General features: G+C 36.8%; 2 protein-coding genes across 2 annotated transcripts; both read left to right on the top strand.

The window, feature by feature from the left end:
• Window positions 1–2,203: 2,203 nt before the first annotated feature.
• Window positions 2,204–6,051, top strand: LOC114752797 (probable GTP diphosphokinase RSH3, chloroplastic). Its single transcript, XM_028941500.1, has 6 exons — window positions 2,204–3,439; window positions 3,534–3,719; window positions 3,978–4,438; window positions 4,833–4,991; window positions 5,082–5,433; window positions 5,609–6,051. The coding sequence occupies exons 1-6, from the start codon at window positions 2,714–2,716 to the stop codon at window positions 5,903–5,905; spliced, it is 2,181 nt and encodes a 726-aa protein (XP_028797333.1). The 5' UTR covers window positions 2,204–2,713; the 3' UTR covers window positions 5,906–6,051.
• Window positions 6,052–11,598: 5,547 nt separating this feature from the next.
• On the top strand, window positions 11,599–13,283 carry LOC114752785 (growth-regulating factor 5). Its single transcript, XM_028941493.1, has 4 exons — window positions 11,599–11,806; window positions 11,894–12,383; window positions 12,471–12,814; window positions 12,927–13,283. Exons 1-4 carry the CDS (start codon window positions 11,599–11,601, stop codon window positions 12,932–12,934), a joined length of 1,050 nt encoding a protein of 349 aa, XP_028797326.1. The 3' UTR covers window positions 12,935–13,283.
• Window positions 13,284–21,040: the final 7,757 nt, after the last annotated feature.

Below are 21,040 nucleotides of genomic sequence, written 5' to 3'. Positions count from 1 at the left end.
TTTTGTTGCCGAAGCAATAATCAACGTTTCAATCAATTATTGATCATTACTTTATCCGTGCAGTGCATTCACGCACGCTGCTGACCCCACTGGCTCCACTATCCTTAACACAACTCCTTTTTCAAAATTCTAAATCCAATTATTCATGCAAAAGAAAAATCCCCCCACATATCCGTTTATAGAGTTAATTATCCATTGGCTTCTGAATTTAACGTTATGTGCTTTTATACATAAAATTACTGGTACTCTAAAAAATCTCATGCTTTTTCTAAATTTTAAGACCACTGAGTAATTATTTATTTCTTCAAACATGTATTTAAAACTAATTTTTCCTAACTGAATTGCGCTTTAGCTAGTTTACTTCCGTTCTGTATTTATTTTTTTTCTTTTATTAATTGATGACATCACCCTAAATCTTATCCTTTATTCCCATTTCTTTACCCATTCCGTCTCTTATCCGAATTGTTGTTAATGGGGCCAACACAATAATAAAAGGCAGCCTGAGCAGTTGTTTTTTAAAATTTCCGAATCTATCTATTTTTACATAATCTTACAATAAAAACTTTATATATTAAATTGATAATTATATTATAATCAGGGGAAAAACTTACTAGAGAATGATACCTTCATGCTTAAGGATTTGTGTCGTTTCCTGCAACTGCAAGAGCAGATTATATTCCCTCCCTCTCCGGCAAGATCATTGAAACATGTGGGAGTATTTTTTAAGAATATTCTCCACGCTATTTAATATTAAACCTAATTATTGAGTTAATTATAATCATAAATATAAGACTTATTTTTTATATTTATCAAATTTTTTTTAAAATTATCCTTAGGATACTTCCTCAACAATGATTAAGTAGAATAGGGAGGGAGAATATTAAGGAAGATAATTATGATGTTTCAGAAAAAACATGTCATATTTCTTATAGTTAACTAACTTACTTAACTTCTTTAATCTAATCAGATTAGTTAAATAGATCTTATATTAAGTACCGAAATGGTAATATAAATCATACTCAGCCAATAACCATAGTCATTTCTGCTTCATCTTTGTGGAAAAAATTTGCCTGCTTTATTCTTTTGCTTCCCTAATCATCAATCACTCCATCAATCAATCAATCAATCATCAATCAATTATATTCTTGAAAATTTGTAATACCCGACTCATTTAAAAATGGGTCGGGTATGCAATTACGAGATACGAATATATTAAATTAATGATATTTAAATAACATCTTGATTGAGATTTGAATATATTGAATTAAATGAAAAATATAATAAATAAATGCAATTTCAAATGGAGGCTCAAATTTAAAAATTAATAATTAATTTTGAATTTGAATAATATCTTAATTGGGATTTTAATATATTACATTAAATGGACAGTATCATAATTAAATAGTACTACCTCCAGTCCTTAATATAAGACCCTACTTGAATTTTATTTTGTTCTTAAATATAAGACTCCAATCCACTTTATCTCTCATATTTATATATATTTTTTCAAAATAACCCTTCTAACAATGATAATTCTAGTCAATATACTTGATTAGTAAGGATATTTTAGGAAAGACAACACCTATTTAGAATAAATAACTAACTCAACTTGCTTTCTTAATCTCCTCAAATTAGTCAACTGACTCTTATAATTAGGACCGGAGGTAGTATGTCAATTAGAGCCTTAAATGAAAAAATAAATAATTAATTTCAAAGTTTCCTCTATTCTCTATAAATTCTGCATCTCTGATTCAAATTCATTAAAATAAATTAAAAACTATACTCATGTTAGAAGTAAATCTTCAGTTATCTTAAATAATATAATTTATTAAAATTTTAAATTTAATCAAATATGCTAATTTGTACGTCTTACGCATGAGAAATTTCTAGTTTTTTACATTTTCCGCGGGAGCTCTTAGCCTTCTCATCTCCCCTGAAGACCGTCTAGATTCATGGGAGCCCAAACATTGCTAAATTTACATCAATTAACTGAAAGCCACCGGATCATCAAAGAAGTTTCTAATCACTGTTTATTTTGTAATCCCAAATCCCCCATTTGGGAAGATGATGATTACTGGCAATTGGAGATTCCGTTATTAGCGGATTACTTCGAGGTCAATACTGTAAATTCTCACTCCCTGCCATTTCCAAACCTTTCCCCTCCACAACACAACAAGCAGCTCAGGAAAAAAACGCACGACAGATTCTTCGGAGACAAATCTCGGACGCAGCCTTCGTTTAATTTCCAATCCTATTTGACTCTCTTTCTCCCTCCTTCCTCGAAAATCAGTTGCGTTAACCCGTTGTAAATTCCCCTCTATTCAGGCCTCTTTTGTTTTCTGGACCTCTCTTTTCTATAAAATCTGTATGTACATAACCCTGTTCATTTCCTTCGTTTGTACTTCTCGAATCAGCGCTGGATCTTTGAATTGTTCAAATTTGTTTCTGTATAGACACATACCGAATCCTCTGTCCGTGCTTCTTTTCTGGCAGTGGGTTTTTCAAAACTGTCCCTACATAGAAAAGAGAGAGTCCTTCGCTCAAAGTTCATTGGGGCTTCAAGAAATTGCTTGTGGGTTTCTAGAAAAAATTAAATAGTTTGCTGATTCATATATTTGACTTTAGATTTTTTAAAAAATTATATTTATTTGTTTGTTTGGTGCTTCTGAGTTTGGGATCCGAAACCCAGTAGGCGAAGATACGAAGAAGAAACATGACGGTGTCCACTATCGCTTTATGCGCCAGCCCACCGAGCAGTGTGTGTTCCACTGCGCATCCTTGCCATATCAACACCCATGCATCATACGATTTCGATCTGGGTTCGCGATCGTCGTCGTCCTCCTCCTCCACGACGGCGTCCCCATCTCAAAAACCAGGAATGAGTGGCCTTTCGTGTTTATTCTCTTCTCCGACGGTGAAGCCCGTTCCCTTGTCGAGCTTTCCTGTCGGCGGAGAGGAATTGGGTCTCTTATCTGAATTAAAGGAATTGAGCAGCTCATTCTCCTATTCACCGAGCAAATTTGCTGGGTCTTCTTGGAAAAGAGATCAGAGCCCTGTTTCGGTTTTCCAAGGACCCGTTTCATGTAGTAGCAGTAGCGTTTCTGGTTCCGCAAGGAGTTCCCCAATGAGGATCGGAGGGGATAGCTCAATTCGATGTAGGGACAGTGGATTGTTAGATGGCTTGGTGAGAAATTCATTGGGTTCATGCTTGGATTACAATTCGCCAACTTTCGAGCTGCGTGGTGGTGAAATAGATTTGGGTTCTTCATCTTCTGTAGCGGATGAGCTGACCTTCAATTTGGAGGATTCTTTTGTGGGGGGAACTTTCGAGCCGTATGCTAGAGAATTGCTTTTGGGTGCCCAGTTGAAGCACAAGATCTTTTGTGAAGAATTCGTTGTTAAGGCTTTTTGTGAAGCCGAGAAAGCGCACAGAGGGCAGGTAATTAAATCGAGATTTGTAAACTCTACGTATGGATCATGTGATTGGTGGGTTTATTGTCGTGAGTTGAAAGGTTTTAAATGTGTTTCTGTAGATGCGAGCTTCTGGTGATCCATATTTGCAGCATTGTGTCGAAACAGCGGTTCTGCTTGCTTTGATTGGTGCCAATTCCACAGTTGTGGCCGCTGGGCTTTTGCACGACTCGCTTGATGATTCTTTTCTGACTTACGATTACATCTTTGGGCTTTTTGGCGCTGGGGTTGCTGATTTAGTTGAAGGGGTGAGTAATGTGTTTCTTGAGATTTAAATCAATTTGCATCGAAATGAACTTCTGATATGTTTACCTTAAATAGATGCTAATCATTAATAGAGCCTTCTGAGTTTTGAATTTGAACTAGACATCGGATGTTCATCTTAAATCATCTTTCTCTTAATCTCATTAAATAGGTTCTTAAATTGGTTGTTATGTATGTTTTGAATGCTAGATGTTGATTGTTTGATCCCTTGTGGATTCTGTCTAATCTATGTGGCATTTCAGGTTTCTAAACTCAGTCACTTGAGCAAGCTTGCACGAGAGAATAATACGGCATGCAAATCAGTTGAGGCAGATCGGCTGCATACCATGTTCCTTGCCATGGTTGATGCAAGGGCTGTCCTCATCAAATTGGCAGATCGATTACATAATATGATGACACTAGATGCATTGCCAGTGGCCAAACAGCAAAGGTTTGCGAAGGAGACCTTGGAGATTTTTGCACCTTTGGCCAATCGATTGGGAATATCTAGTTGGAAGGAGCAATTGGAGAACTTATGTTTTAAGCATCTCAATCCAGAACAGCATCAGGAGATTTCTTCGAAGCTTGTGGAATCATTTGATGATGCAATGATTACTTCTGCTATAGAGAAATTAGAGCAAGCACTCAAAGATGAAGGCATTTCTTATCATGTCCTTTCTGGGCGGCACAAGAGCCTGTATAGCATTTATTGCAAAATGCTGAAGTACGTACCACCTATCCCTTAATTTGCTTTGTACTTCCGTTCCTGAATTTGAGTAAATATATGAAGATGATGCTAGGAACTTCCTTTTTTTGGGTCAGGAAGGATTGTTTGAAGCGTATTATATTGCACAAGATCTGTGTTAAGGGAGAAGGGGGGGGGGGAAGTGCTACTGCAAAAATGCTTGTAAACATAAATATTTGTTTTTGGAGTTGTTGGAGAGTTCCGGCATCTCTTCAGCTGCAGTAGGTTTTATTTGAACTTGCATGTTTGTAACCCCCCCCCCCCAAAAAAAAAAAAACAAAAGAAAAAACTTGCATGTTACCTTCCATTTGGCGAACTAGAGTAGTAAGCCAAGGATCCTTAAATGTTCATGGGTGTATGTTTATATTTGCAGGAAGAAACTAAGCATGAATGACATTCATGATATTTATGGGCTGCGCTTGATTGTTGACAAGGAGGAGGACTGTTATAAAGCCTTGACAGTTGTTCACCGGTTATGGTCCGAGGTACCTGGAAAGTTCAAGGACTACATTCGTCGTCCGAAGTTCAATGGGTATGTACTAACTCAGTATTGGTGCTCTTAAGTCTAAACTTGCGTTTGGACATCTATATTTTGTCTGACTCTTTTATTGTGTGATTATAGGTATAAATCTCTGCATGCTGTTGTGCTGGGTGAAGGAAAGGTTCCCCTTGAAGTACAAATCCGGACAAAAGAGATGCACCTGCAAGCAGAATTTGGATTTGCTGCTCATTGGAGATACAAGGAAGGTGATTGCCAGCATTCTTCATTTGTGCTTCAGATGGTTGAGTGGGCTCGATGGGTTGTCACCTGGCATTGCGAGACAATGAACAAAGATTGTTCAGCTATTGGATGTTCTGATTCAGTCAAGCCACCATGCAAGTTCCCTTCCCATGCTGATGGTTGTCCACATTCCTACAAACCTCATTGTGGTCAGGATGGCCCTGTGTTTATCATCTTGATCGAGAATGATAAGGTTTGTGTCACAGATCTACATATCTGAATTTCGCGTTCTATTATCTGGCCAGGTTTTTATTCTTAGAAGCTGATAAATTTCAAGTAACTCAAAACAACAGGACTTAGCTAGTCCTTTTTCCCCCTTTTCCCCTCTCAACTTACTGGAGTTCTTGCCTGGGCATGTATATATGCAGATGTCTGTGCAGGAGTTTCCTGCAAACTCAACGGTGATGGACTTGCTGGAGAGAGCTGGGCGAGGAAGCTCTAAGTGGACCCCATACAGATTTCCACTGAAAGAAGAATTAAGGCCACGGCTGAATTATGAGCCTGTGAACGATCCCAAGTGTAAGTTGATTATGGGAGATGTGGTGGAGCTTACACCTGCCATACCTGACAAGTCTCTGACAGAGTATAGGGAAGAAATCCAGCGTATGTATAATAGGGGGCTAACTGAACCTGCTTCAACTGGCATGGTTGGCTCAAGAAGCTGACCTTTGATCGGTTTTAACATAACATAACAAGATAGCACAGTTAGCGGCACATTGCACACATGCGTATCTGTACAGAGCACCTATGTTTCTGCTATGAACTCGCTAACTTCGATTCAATGATCATGCTCCCGATGCTTCATACCATTCATTGATCCCTTGTAGCTGCACATTTTATTTCCAAGAAATCACCGTAATCATATTTGATTAATTTTTATTTAATCTGGTTAACAAAGAGAACAAAGATGTTAACGAGATTCCCTGAAAAATCCTCCTCTTCTTTATTTTTTTGTTGGGCGTTGAACAAGTGCGAGAAGCTAATTCGCTGGTGTTGGGTCTTGGAGAGTGTCCTGCGTCAAGGAATCAGTAAACTCAGGAGTCCAATTTTGAGAGGCAACGTATTTTCAAGTTAATTTTAATATTATATTACAAATAAGTGAGTTATTAAGATAGAGCGTTTTGATTTTCTTCTTTTGGGATAATAACAAAGCGACGATGTTACTACTCGCGGAATTAAACTGCTGTGCCGTTTGCCCAACGCCAAAAACGCCTTGTTTGCGTGATCGTGTCTCCAACAAATGGTGTAGAGGAGTTGCATATAGAGCCCCAATAAAAGAGAGTCCGTTCTGTTCTGTTTACAAGTGACTTTGGAAATTTCACAAGGAAAGCCTAGTTAATAAAGGAAGTGAGCTAACGATGGAAATTGGGTCTAATGGAAGGGATTAAAAGAAGTGAGCCTGAAAAGGTGATGCACATGTACTAACCATTTCCGAGATGATTGGGCCTTTATCTTCGACTGTAATGGACCGCCTTAATTAAGTGGAAAACGACTTGGCTTGCGAAACTTATTATTGCGTTCAGGCTTCTTAAAACCATTTTATCCATTATTCCCATCAGATTTTATCATGTGTTATTTTTTCTACACAGTGTACTAAAAATGTAAAAGTTTCACTGTAAGAATTGTGGGCGCTCGTTGCGTAAATGAGTGAGCTATCTCAGCAGTCAAACAGTACATTAAATAGGCATGTTACTTGTGTGCTTCTCCTATTTATGCATTGAAGAAGCAATGCCTAGTCTATGTCAGGTTGTCAACCTGGATTTTGACTACCCGCCATTATTACGTATTTCACAAATGGGACCCTCTTTCTCCCACTAACAAATTAATATAAGAGTCTTATATTTAGTATTGGAGGAGTATAAGATCTTGTTTATAGTTTACAGATGAAGTTTTATAATTAAGACCAGAATTAGTATAATGCACAGGTCAGGGAAGATTAATACGCGTGCAAAAGATGTGAATTATACCCCACACCCCACAAGTGTCTCTGGTTTGAATTCTATTACTGATATTAATATCTGATTAGTATGTAATTTGTAACTTTTTTTCCCTGAGTACCTTTTTTTTTTTTTTAAATATAGTCATTTCGTATCTTTTAACATGATTTCTTACATTTACGGTTCATGTACTTGTTATTGTGATGTATGAATCACATTTGCATTAATAACGTAACTTGAAGAATCCAGCATAAAGGTCCGTTGCTCGAGAGAAAGCAGAAAGCTAAGGTACGATGATGCCTATGATGCTGATGCCATATATGGCTGATGCTGATGAAGATTCAGAACCATTCACACAGGCCAATATTCACAGCTTTATTTTCTTATCAAACACCTTGGTCAAGTCGTTTACAATCCCCCAGTAAAACCTACTCAACCTCTTGCAGAAGCATACATGCATAAATTTTCTCAGATAAGACGTTGGTCGCATTAAGTTCTCTTGCAGAGTCCACGAAAAAGGTGTTTTGATCAGCAATTATGTACATCTATGTGGATGAATAGAACTTAAAGGGGGGAAAAAAGGACGCACACACTGACATACACAAGCCAATTTTGAAATGACTGGTAACTAACAATGAAGTTGGGATATATCATTATATCTGTTCAACGGCACGTGGGAGGGGTTAAAAATAGACCATTTTGACAGAGAAACACATCGCTGTGCTTTTCAAAAGGAAGCAGCAAAGTGTGTGAATAATAGGAAAGTCTTCTTTGCTTAAGTGCTAAGATATATTCATTGCACAGCCTCGACCTTTAATCTGGACGAAGCAGGTTTTTAGTTTTGAGAAATTTACGCCATACAAGAGCAAGCTTTTTACACTGGATTCCTTTTGTGCCTTTTTTACTTTACATTTTAATATTGGACATTCATTCACTGAGTCGAAAGTGTGTATATTTGATGCAAAATGAATGTTCATGAAGTAACCCACCATGTCAGCAGGCTTCCTCTATAGCTTCTGCAGTTAAATACTTACTGTTTAACAGTTTGAACATTTGTTCATTGTATCGCCGTTCTGTCTTTTGAGATTCTTTTCAAAAGAGAAAAGGGGAGCCACTACTGCTTGGCACCTCCCGGTCACAGCATCCCTAATACAGACAACAGAGTTTAAATGCTTTGACGAGCAGTGAACGTTTTTTGGATGTTTATTTTGAACTCGTTTAATTACTTAAAAAGAAGGGAAAATAGCTCTAAAGCTGCAAATGAATTTCAAAGACAATAAATGTCGTACATGTTGTGCTTATATACTTTATGAAGTAAAAAGTTGACTTCTGATGGAAACCAAGTGAACCTAGAGACAAAAATTCACAGCATCTATAAGTGATGAGCACATGCGGTTAAAGTGTTTTTGGGCGGCCTAGCTGTCTAGCAAACAGTAGCCACATTAAAAACCCTAGGACCAACCCTCCACAGTGTCCTAAAAAGCAAACTTTACTCATTCCATAAACAGCACCATTTGAGTTTTATAACGCAGATGGTGGGTATACAGGAAAAGCCCTTCTTTACAGCAAGACCAACCCTGGTCAAGATGACTCGTCAATATAATATGATATGATATAAAAAGTGGTTAACTAATTTAAATAAATTAAAAAAATTTGTTTAGTTATTTATAATAAATATATATTTTTTTAAAAAAATATCTTTACTAATTATGTCTATTAGCTAGAATTACTATTTAATAAAAACTTTAACGTTTGCAACAATTATAAAAATTATTTTAAAAAAATAGTTAAATATAAAAGATAAAATGGACTGAAATTTTATATTTAGTATCAAATTGAAGATCAAACCACCTCTTGTTATAAGCATCAAAGGTAGTACTATTTTTTATGGCTACTCTCTAGCATCTGGTATTCCATATTGTGATTTAAATTCAAATATTATCAATAGCTCATACCAGAAAATTTGTTCAAGGAGTTCTGAAGTCCTTTCATTTTTGACTCGTCCACTATTGGTGCTATGATGCAAAGCTCCCTTAAAAAGAGTAAGTAACATCAATGACTAATGAAAACTAAAAATGATGATGATTAAATATAATGACATTGACCAACGAGCAGTTGGTCGAGCTGGTAAGTGAGCTCGCTCCCCATAAGGATGAGAACGTGTGTTCGATTCCCGGGAAGTGCTCTCATTGGGAGAGGGACCAACCCCGCAGGTAATTGCTGCACTCCGAACCCTCGAGCCCGGATTAGTCGGCTGCCAATGTGCGCGCGGATACCGGGTGGTCTACACCGAAAAAAATATATATATAATGACATTGTATGAGAAGAGTTTCTTGTAACATCTACTGTTATACATGTCTCATCTACTCCACAGAGAAAGTGATCGGTGAATCAGAACATTGAATTTTTATATAACACATCTCCCTGCTTTTCTTTGGCAGCTATGCATGGACTACAAATAAGCTTTATCCTTTATATATTGATACTTGATCATATATGCACAGCTTGCATGGAAATTTTAAAAGTGAAAGCCAAAAAATAGAGCAAAGAGATAATGGCACTTGTGTTGAGACGTAAAAGGTTTAATACTCTTTACATACAATAACTTTTGAATTCCAATTTGGAAAACAGAACAAATGATGTTAACAAGAGTTTGCATGACTTAACTATAATTTAGAATTTGCTTTTTTTCATTAATGGAAGTCAGTCCTAGTTGATGAGTTATGACCGTTTAATTATGAAGTCTCAAATTTAAATTCGTATAAGTGCAGAAAATACATTTAAGAAAGCCATTTTAAATTGAGTCCCGCAAATCTCAAATCTCAAATCAAATCATGTCAAGTAACCATTAAAGAGAATAAAATTCGGTTTGTTGGTATCATGGATACCCAAGTTTTGTTAACCAAAATGTGTGTGTGTGTGTGTGTGTGTGAGGGAGGGAGGGAGGGGAAGAGAATTGGAGTTAGGTATGGGGAAATGAATAAAGGAGGGGGGAGGGACATGTGTAGAGAGGCAGAGAGCAACAGAGTTTTAATACCTTACCTTGCCTGACACCTCCTGTCCTGATGCCTTCTCCTCTCACTCCTCACTTCTCATTTCTCATTTCTCATTTGATCATTTCTCATTTCCCAGCATACCAAAAAAACAAATTCCACTTCATATCTTCCTTCTTTAACCATCAGTTTCTACCTCCCTTCCTTCCTCTCTTTCAGCAATTATGCTTAGCTTACTAATTAAACTCAAAACTCAGCAATCAACACTTTTAATACTTTCCTGATCTGATTGAGGTACTCGTTTCCCTCATTAAACCACCTAAACTTATACTAATAATTTGCTTATGGCCTAATCACAAAAATGTTTATGTGACTAGCTAAAAGGGATCTTGTTGAATGTGCAAACTAGCTAGCAAGAGGTTATGATGAGCAACTTGTAACCACATTTCTACTTTATAATAAATTAATGAACAACACTGCTGAAAAATTAGGAGGGAAACGCATCAATCAATTATTTATAAGAAGAGGATTGTATGAAAGACAAATGTGATGTATACGCGTAATTTCTTTTTAATTTTAGTATAAAGACTCTTCCCATGATTCTTAATGTAAGGCCTTTTGTAGGAGGCATTAATTTATTTCCTAAGTACTATTGTTTACTTGGACTACTTTAAGCTCATTAAACATCTTTATTTTTAACTAACTCAACTACCTCCTCCAATTAATGAATTTCATTTTGGGTAATTTTAAATTTTTAAAAACATCAACTAATTTTGAGTAAACATTTTAATTTATGTAAAGTTACCAATAAGCTGTTACAAATATCCTAGTAATGTAATATTATTTATCAACACTGCAAATATTCTTAAAATATAATGTCTTCAAATATCCACAATACTACTAGCATATAGAGGCAAACCTTGCTGTAGTGTCCTGTGACTGAGCAGCTTACACTTCAAACATAACCAGATGACACTATTTTCCAGGATGTAATGTGAAGAGACAGCAAACCCAAAGGTACATGGTTCTCCTTTATTTGAATTTAATTTTGCTTGCTTACGTTTTGTTCATTTGTTTATGGATTTTTGCACCGATGTCAGAGACTACAGCAGCAGCTGCAGAACAAAGAGACAAAAGCCATTAGATGTTCAGTCATTATAACTTGCAAGAGCAGGAGCACTCTCAATACTCCACTCTCTCACAAACCCCAGCAGGAGCATGTCATCAGAGAGCCATTAGTCTTAACTCTTATCCATGCACAGAAAGAAGATTCTTGCTTCGTAGCCAATGAGTTCCTTAAACATGCCCTTCGCTTCAGAAACAAGTAGGAATCCATTTCCTTTTTATCTTTGAAACCTTCTGAGCTTTTCTTCATCGCTGCGTAGTTTTAAATTTTTATGCACATTTAAAGCTTTTCGAGGGTCAAAAATGATAAGCGAAACAAGTGCAAGAAATGGATCTCCTTTCACAGCAATTCAATGGCAAGAACTTGAACATCAAGCTCTTATCTTTAAATACCTGGTCTCAGGGAGCCCCATCCCACCTGATCTCATTTACTCTGTCGGAAGAAGCCTTGACTCTTCAATGTCTTCTTCTTCTTCTTCTTCTTCTTCAAGGCTCTTCCCCTTCCATCCAAGTAAGGATAAGCTTGTTATTTTGTGGTTATTAAAGATTATAGTTCAGTTTTTTCCTATTTTTATTTATTTATATTATATTGCTGCAGTTGGATGGGGATGCCTAGAAATGGGATATGGCAGAAAAGTAGACCCAGAGCCAGGAAGGTGCAGAAGAACAGATGGCAAGAAATGGAGATGCTCAAAAGAAGCCTATCCGGACTCAAAATACTGTGAGAGGCACATGCACAGGGGGAAAAACCGTTCAAGAAAGCCTGTGGAAATTTCTTCAACAGCAACAACAGGCATTTCAACAAACACATCACAGCCAATCTCTTCACCGTATAGCAACAGAAGCCTTACCATGAGCAATGCCAATCCACCGTCAACAACTTCTTTCCCTTTCTCTCTATTGCCCTCTTCTGTGCCCTCCGATACCCAACCTTATTCCCATGTTTACCAAAATTCTTCTCTTAATCCCTTGTACTACACCCATTCAACCTCATGTAAACCTCTTGATTCTGATTTTCCTTCTCCAAAAAGCAATGCCCACCGGCTATTTTTGGACTCTGGACCTTATTCTAGGGATGAGGACTATAGGTTGGTCTGAAACCAAGGGCTAGCTTCTTGTTATACATGTTCTTTCTATTGGTTAATTAGTAAGTTTGAGTTTATTATTTCCAGCAGGCATACTCATGGAATGAGGGAAGGTGTGGATGAGAGAGCTTTCTTTCCAGAAGCCTCGGGGAGTGTTAGGAGCTTTCCTGATTCATATCAACAATTACCATTGAGCTCCTGTAAGTCTTATTCAAACTCCCAGTTCCATAACATGAATGATAATCCAACTCCAAGACAGCAAGAAGAGCAACATTGCTTTGTCATGGAAAGAGACTTCAACTCACCGGGGCAAATAAAACAAGAGAATGAAACCGAGATGACCCAGAGATCCCTTCATCATTTCTTTGGTGAATGGCCTCCAAAGAACACAGATTCCTGGCTTGATCTCGCTTCAAATTCCAGAATCCCCTCTGGTAATGTTTTATTATCTGTAGCTTCCTCTTCGTTGTATCTGACGTCTTAATACTCCTTTCTATACTTATCTTTATAATTCTTTTAATTTATTTAGCCTCCTTTCCTGGACAGATGAATGATAAGACTCATTAGAGAATTGCTGCAGATAAAAGAACTTATTATGGCTGGGGTAGCTTTCTTTTGCCAAAGAGTGGTCTTTGTTGAGTAGGGGGCCACAGTAAGAGGATCTGTCATCTGTGTCTGTACTTTTCGTGATATTTATATGTTTCTTTCTTTCTTCTCCTTGAAGGGAAAAAGGTTGTCTCAGATTTGCACAGTTTGTTGTTTGACTGGAAAGCATAGTGTTGTTACCCCGCGGTCTCTACTTTGATAATAGCTTCTGCTTCTTCTGAATATGTCTTTGGACCAACAGAGAACATGTGCAATGAATCATCAGTAACTTGTACCAACACTGTGAGGGATACACTAGCTCCCTGAAGTCTCCTGAACAGAAAACTACAAAATTCTCTGTCGCACTTCCAATGGACAGCTTGAGCTGCTAACATTTTAACAGCTAGGGTTTCATTTTCAAAGTTTAATCAAATAGTGGTTCACATATTTGTGCTTTTGTTTTTGCCCTTGGTTCCTTCCTTTGCCAACTGACTTAGGACGCAGTAATCTAACATCACAATAAGCGTTAAGCTTACCAAATATTGGAGTTCCTTTATTGGATTAAAAGAAAACTCAAAGTTGTCTGGGACAAGAATTTAATTTCTAGTAGAGTCCAAAGCCTAATATGACGTACCAAGTAAAATTATAATCAATAAAGTCAGGGTACGCACCACCAATTGCACTGTTCTCTGTAAAGCCATATGCAATTTTCTCCTACCAATCCCCCATAAATTGCTACCAGTTGTAAGACTAAATCAATCATTTTTTAAATATTTCAAATAGTCAGTACAACTAAGGCAAGACAAATTGGTGTCAAATTATTTACTGGGGACAAAAAACAAGTTCATCAACTTCATAGCGTTAATAATGAAAGCAAATCGTATGCCCGCATACTCTACGAATTCCTTGTCTGCTGTCGAAAAAGTATTGGCAGAACCATTTAAGGAAACACTGTAAATTGGACCAAGTAAGACCATAGTCTCGGTCCTGTTTTAACATTTTCAGATTCAGCATCCCTCAAAATTGACCAAGCAGAACCCCATGACCCTATCCAAACTACGATAGACACCCGTACAAATACCTGATTTCTAAATTACATTTCAACCGTATGTATTTTGTCAGGTCGGTCGGATCTACGAGTGTGTCATGTCCTGAGTGCATGCGCACATAATCTCCTTGGCTAACTATCAACCGTGAAAATAACGCTATTTCACCTGTTTTTCAAAGAATTATCATTCCATTGTGCATGGTTATGCCGGCTTTACCAGCTTAAAATCAAATTTATAGGCTATAGCAGAACATACTATCCGAATACCTGCTTGACCCAATGTCTGGATTTTGAGTCCTGACTAATGCTATAATATGCTTAAACCAACTATTGTTCAGAGTGTTCAGCTTCTCTGGATTCTCGGACATCATCAACATGGTAAGATAGTTGAACGAGAAAGGTCCATAAGGACTAATGTTTATCCAAGTCGCATGTTGAATAATATGAACTGGCTCAACGAAATACCACGCTTGGCCATAATTATTAAGCTAACCGAATCAATGTAAGCCCCGCAGGTATCAAACCTTTACCCTGATCCATGCTCAATTCTAAACTACATCCCCCTCTGGAATTTCAGGTAATCTGTGCAGTGTTCAACGTCTCTTTAATAAACAGTTACCGACAGAAGTAGTAACAGCAAGCATAAACCAAGTTGCAAGCACAACAATGGGCACCCTGATACCTTCTAAGAGTAAATAGTCATCAAATTTGCTCACTTTAAAATGCACGACACATTAACATGACAACTTTCAATGCAAGACAGGCATGCAGAAACTACAGATCTAGAAAGACACAGAATACTTCTGCAAACCATAAGAAGATAGGCATACTCTCTGACATTTATGTTAGAGGAGAAGACTACACAGCATTTGTTTTGTTTCATTTTCTGCCGTCTTAATGACTCTCTTTGTTAATTAAGGGTAAAAACTTCATTGAAATTCCAAAGTGGCAGGTATTTTAAAACAAAACCCATGGCGGGAGCATTAAAATTTGTCCGAAAGTCATGACACCAAATTCTGTAATGTACGGTGAAATGTGCATTACTCAGCACTTACTATTTGTGTAGAACACTTTTATCTAGAGAGCGTTTTAGCTCTATTTGGAATAATTTATAAATAATTTTTTAATCACAATTTATAGAATATAAGGTAAATATGCAAAGGGGTTTTATTTCGACTTACTTGTATAAACTTTTGAATGCTATCTCAAACAAGCCTTTAGCTAAGAAGTCGCATTGGTTTGGAGCAACCTTAAGAATAATCACATAAATTCTGGTCAGCACATACACTCGACAACTAGGAGTAGATACATTCCACGGTAACGACCACACCAAATAGCGAAAGGAAAAGAGTATACAAATGTCATTGTTAAATTTCCATTACTTTCTAACATCATTGTACAGTGAAAATGTCAGAAAAAAAAGAAGAAGAAAGAACTTAAGAAGAATAAAGGGCTTCTGTTAATTATAAGCCATGTAAAGAAACTAACAGGGGAAGGAATGATACGAATAGAAATTAACATTAAGAGCAGACAACATCAACTAAATTAACACTCTGAAGGCCCAAACGGGAACAGCGATGCCTCAAGCAATCCACAATTGATGGTCAATTCTTGTGGCCCTTGCTTTCTTGCCAAAATATACAAAATCTCAGTCAAGAATTTCAACTCTACCAAATAACGAAGAATTGACAAGAGAACTCGCAAAGTAATTTTCCAAAGGACAAGCTTCATATCTGTCATGAGTCGTTTAAGAGTTGCCTTCGCTTATATATTAATAACCCGATCACCCCAACTTGCATTAATGCCGCCATACCCAAAAACAATAGCCCAATCTTCTTACCCGCATTCATCGAGGGCGGCGGTTGCCGGAGCTGGTTAAGGTGGTTGTCATCAAGAGGAGGCGGTGGAGGTTTGTCCACCGTCACTTCATTCGTCGGGGAAGCAGGATTTGGCGGAGGAGTCGCTGCCGATGGTGATAGCGGCGGCGGAGGTGACAGCTTAGCTCCGGGCGGTGGAGGTGATGATGGAGGCGGAGGCGAAGGCAGAGGAGGAGGAGGGGGAGGGGGCGGGGGCGGAGGTGGCGGTGGTGGAGAAGGAGTAGGCGGCCGCGGTGGAGGGGGAGAGAGCCGGGGAGGGGGAGGGGGAGGCGGTGGCGGGGGATGAGTAGGAGATGATGACATTACATTACTACTGACCATCTGGGATGCAACAAGTAAAACATAAAGGCTAATGATATAGCCAAATATTAGAAAACTCAAGGACGAAAATGCTGAATCCATAAAACAACGATCAAAGGATTCCGATATTCAAGAACAATTCGGCAATGGGGGGTTTTTCGCATCTGGCTACACCCACCGTTGGCATGTAATTTTGTTCTCTGAGGGTCCCTGATGGCCAATTCAGCTGTAAATGCAAATCCTTGCGTCCCCAGAAACCCAATGCAGAGAAACCAACCGTACGGGATTATCCCCAAAGCTTCGCTTTCTTCGTCTTGAGCAACCGACGAACAAATCCGAAATCTTCGGCCAAGGGTTGTGTCCTTGGTGCCCAGACAAAAGCGGGACCCTCCTTGTCGAGAAGGGAAGAGAGAAATGGGTAAAAGGAAATGCCGGAATCAAGATGAAGCGGAGTGGATTGGCAGGTAGTAAATATTCCGGGGAAGAAGAGGCGAAGGAAATGGCGGAGATTGAGAAAGAAGGCCTTGGAATTTCTTGACGCTGGGTCCAATCCAGCGTCAGAGAAATTGGAAGGAAATTGCAGAGGAAAAGAGGGGGTGGGGAAGAGATTGTACGGGGCCCGGGGAAAGTTCAACGGCTGAGCTAATTTAGGAGAGTTGATGAGCTAGCTGGACAGAATCTTCAACACTTGAACCTGTCATGTGCCATGAAGACCGAGAAAGATAGAGAGAGAAAGGGCCCGCGGGAGGGTGTGGGGGCACGTGGTCTGGTGACGTGTCAGCCACGGTGAGCCCATGACAGCGTCGTTGCGCGGGGCCCATTTGATGGCTATGATGCTCTTGTAAACTATAAAGCGAAGGAAAGTGATGTTCTAAACGACATGCGTTTGAATTAATATCAATCACGCTTTTAGATGGACGAAGATGAACCAAATTTTTATTGGACTTTTTCTTTTTTCAATTTTAAGTCGAAAAAATGACAGCAGGTTATCAATGATAAAATTATCATAATATAGTACATGTATTACAATATAATAAAATTACAAATTATCAAAATTATTTGCCACTAAATATAAATATATTGATATGCATGATATAGTACCTGTAGCCAGTAAAATTTTGCTTGTCGAATTTTTTTTTGGTTTTTTATTTGTTTGTCTAAAAGTATTCTATAACTGCCGGCCAAATTAAAAAAAAAGGGAAAAAATAAAAAAAATGTAACATTTTGGTTTTGTCAATTCTTTGGAGACGAAGAGAGTATATTCACGGATAACAAAGTCTAATCTCGCCTAAAATACTGATGGCAAAAAGTATATTCATTTCAACTAAATTCTTTTGATACTATTAGCTTCGCATAAGCTACACCATACAGAGATTAATTTTTAAAATTAGCTCTGGTAAAGATACATAATACTCAACTTTATTGGGTTTCCATTATTTCACGGTACATGAGTAGTCATCAGTTACAGTGAAATGTGAATGATCACATCCTCAGAAGATGTTTGTACCTCAATAAGGAATCATCAAGCCAAATCATTGTTCTTATCATACTAAGCTTTTTTATAATATATTAGTAGCACTCTCAATTAATAGAAGAGCATAAGGTAGAATTGTATTGAGTATATTTATTTCATATATATGATATGATGGTGTTACCAATCAAATATTCTAGTTTGGCCAGTACTCATCTATACTAGTATTATTTTGTTACACCACATCAATGCGTAAAGTTATTAAAGAATATACTCCTCCAATTCTTAATATATGACTTAATTGTTGAGTTAGTTTTAATCCTAAATATAAGACATATTTATCATATTTATCAATTTTCTCTAAATTACCCCTATAATTGCTTCCTTAACCATAATCAAGTAGAAGAAGAAGAGGAAGTATTAAGAAAGATAATTATGGTATTTTAAGAAAAACTTGTTACATTTCTTATAATTAACTAACTTACCTAATTTCATTAATCTAATTAAATTAGTTAAATAAGTCTTATATTAAGAACTAAAAGAGTATATATATATTTGAATTGATGAGGTAGGCACTGAGTGCTCAAGGTTGTAAATAGAATCCAACATGTGACTTCTTATAAGAAAACATTAGTACTACTTGGGTAGAATACTAATGTTGGGCACTGGTAATATCTGCATGACCCAGATCCACCCACTCAAACCATGTACATTCAGATTTCAAATAGTTGACTATCCTTTTATAAATAAAAGAACCCCCATCATATTTTTAAAAAATAATTTTTTGTATAAAGTACTACTATAGTCTTTAATATAAAACTTGTTTAACTAATTTGATTAGGTTAAAAAAGTTAGGTAACCAAGTTAATTATAAGGAATATAACGTGTTTTTTCTAAAACACCATAATCATCTTTCTTAATATTATTCCTTCTTCACTTACTTGATTATAGATTTATGGTTGACGAAGTATCCATAGGGATAATTTAAAAAAAATTGATAAATATAAAAAATAGATCTTATATTTATGACCAAGATAGACTTAACAATTAGATCTTATATTAAGGATCGGAAGAGTATTAAATCTTCATTTAATATTCTTAACTAATGATTGTTATTGAGAATAATGTTGAAATTATTATAAAAACGGGGCCATAATATGATATTCAATTATATGTCTATGTATTGCAAATTTTAATTAAAAATTCAGTTTTTTTCGTGCAAGCCTGTCTCTGGAGCTTGTGACTTGCTGGGGATAAATACTGTTTTGTGATTGTCTATCTGTCCTTGCATATATTTGTATGAGATGGGTTAACATGGCTTTTAAATTCAATCATTTAACCAGAATGACTTTTCCATGACCAGAATTAAATAAATATATGTGATTTGAATGAATAATGATCTGACTTTAAACAAAGACGAGACAGCTAATAAACGTAGATCATGAAGAACCAGCAAGAGACAGCTTTATTAATTGCTACCATTTGTGGAGATTGCAACCTTAGATTGAGTTCACAACTTTGAACTGTGAAGAGGAATATTCCTCATATCTGTGTGGATTACATATTTAATCATACCCCATCTTTTGACTGTCACATGCCTATGCCCTGTCCTATTCTTTAAGGAAATAAATAAATACTCCTCCGGTCCTTATTATAAGACCCAATTTGACTTTTTATTTGGTCCTAATTATAAGATCCCAATCTATTTTATCTCTTATATTTATGCATTTTTTTCCAAGATAATCCTTCTAATAATGATAGTTTTAGCCAATATACTTAATTAGCAAGGATATTTTAGGAATGACAACACTTATCTATATAAATAATCAACTTAACTTACTTCCTTAATCTTCTCAAATAAGTCAATGGGTCTTATAATTAGGACCGGATGAGTACAATATTATGGATGGATTCTCCTGTTGTAAAGGGGAGCACAAAATGGAAGAAAATAGCTGCCGCCTCAATACTTATTTTATATCATCAATTTACTTGTTTATTGTCATATTGTTTCTTGTTTTGCCGCTAAATATTTATTATGATGCCATTTGTAAGAATGAGAAGATTACTGCTTTTGTTTGGATCATAACAAAGGGGACCAAAAAAATGAAAGAAAAATCATTGTTTTTACATATTTTTGAACGAACACAATATATATATTTATATATAAGGGGCTAATTCATAATGACAATGGTGCCCATATAAATAGATTTGGATATTTCACCAGGAAGGAAAAAAAAAAAAGATTTGGATGTCATCCATTCCCCTGAGATCTATAAATATATATATATACACACACTTATTAATTTTTGAATGATTAAGTGGTACATAAGAGAGGCCAACACTGCAAATGGAAATGATGATGACGATGAGTTTTTGCAAATGTTGTGTAAGTTTGTGTATATTGATCTACAAATCCCATTTGAAGAGGGGAGAGCGAAAGAATCACATTTTGTCACTTCGTTTACCTTACCATGGCCCATGGCTGTTGGGTCAATCAGACAATGGATCTCAAGTGAAATGAATCCGTACTATCAAACTGGGTTGGGCCTAATGGATCCACCAGTTCATTCCAAAGGCCCAATCAGCGTATCCATTCCCCTCTGCATACCCACCAACATGCGTAAACAGTAACAGGAAAATATCGGATCTGGGGCCATCTTCAATTAATGTGATTTTCTTCTTTATAACTACTACTATCAAAATTTAAAATGTGTATCTTCTTCACCTCCACGAAAATTTTAGAATTTGCATGCAATGAACAGAGCAAGGATTACAATCATTGTCCATAAGCAACCACAAATATTGAGTGCTTATTTGGAATGATCTTTAAAAACAGCTTTTTAATTATAATTTAGGGTTAAGGTGCACCCAACACCTCCAAGTATTTTGTTAGGTGCACCCAGTGGCCTAAAGTAATTTATGGTGCAATTTTGCCCTCAAAGTAATTAAAATGGTGCACCGGTATCCCATGCTAACAGATCTGTTACTTTACCGTGAAATTGATGAGTCAGCACAAGTTTAACCAAAATAATATGACGTGACATGTCTAATAAGCAGGTGATGTGAAATTTTTTCGAGATTAAGGTGCATTCAGCACCCCAAGTATTTTTCCAGGTGCACCCAGTGACTTAAAGTAATTTATAGTGCAGTTTTGCCCTCAAAGTAATTAAAATGGTGCACCGGTATCCTATGCTAACAGATCAGCACAAGTTTGACCAAAATAATCTGACCTAGCATGTCTAATAAGCAGGTGACATGGCTTTTTTTGTTAATTTCAATGTTTTGTCTGAATATTACTCCTCTAGTCCTATTTATAAGGCACTTCCAGCATGTTTCACACAGACCAAGAAAAACCTTAAATTTCATTAACTTTCATTTA

The sequence above is a fragment of the Neltuma alba genome, unplaced genomic scaffold (genome assembly GCF_004799145.2).
Source record: "Neltuma alba isolate B1F8T4 unplaced genomic scaffold, ASM479914v2 tig00001190_pilon, whole genome shotgun sequence".
NCBI classification, from domain to species: domain Eukaryota; kingdom Viridiplantae; phylum Streptophyta; class Magnoliopsida; order Fabales; family Fabaceae; genus Neltuma; species Neltuma alba.
Note: the sequence above shows the minus strand (reverse complement) of the source record. Positions and strands in the feature narration are given on the sequence as shown.

Bases quoted from the DNA above. Each gene is read 5' to 3' on its own strand.
- LOC114752797 (XM_028941500.1), top strand. From the start codon at position 2,714: ATGACGGTGTCCACTATCGCTTTATGCGCCAGCCCACCGAGCAGTGTG. The intron at 3,440-3,533 runs GTAATTAAATCG...GTGTTTCTGTAG, and splicing joins AGAAAGCGCACAGAGGGCAG to ATGCGAGCTTCTGGTGATCC. The intron at 3,720-3,977 runs GTGAGTAATGTG...GTGGCATTTCAG, and splicing joins TTGCTGATTTAGTTGAAGGG to GTTTCTAAACTCAGTCACTT.
- LOC114752785 (XM_028941493.1), top strand. From the start codon at position 11,599: ATGATAAGCGAAACAAGTGCAAGAAATGGATCTCCTTTCACAGCAATT. The intron at 11,807-11,893 runs GTAAGGATAAGC...ATATTGCTGCAG, and splicing joins GCTCTTCCCCTTCCATCCAA to TTGGATGGGGATGCCTAGAA. The intron at 12,384-12,470 runs GTTGGTCTGAAA...TATTTCCAGCAG, and splicing joins TCTAGGGATGAGGACTATAG to GCATACTCATGGAATGAGGG.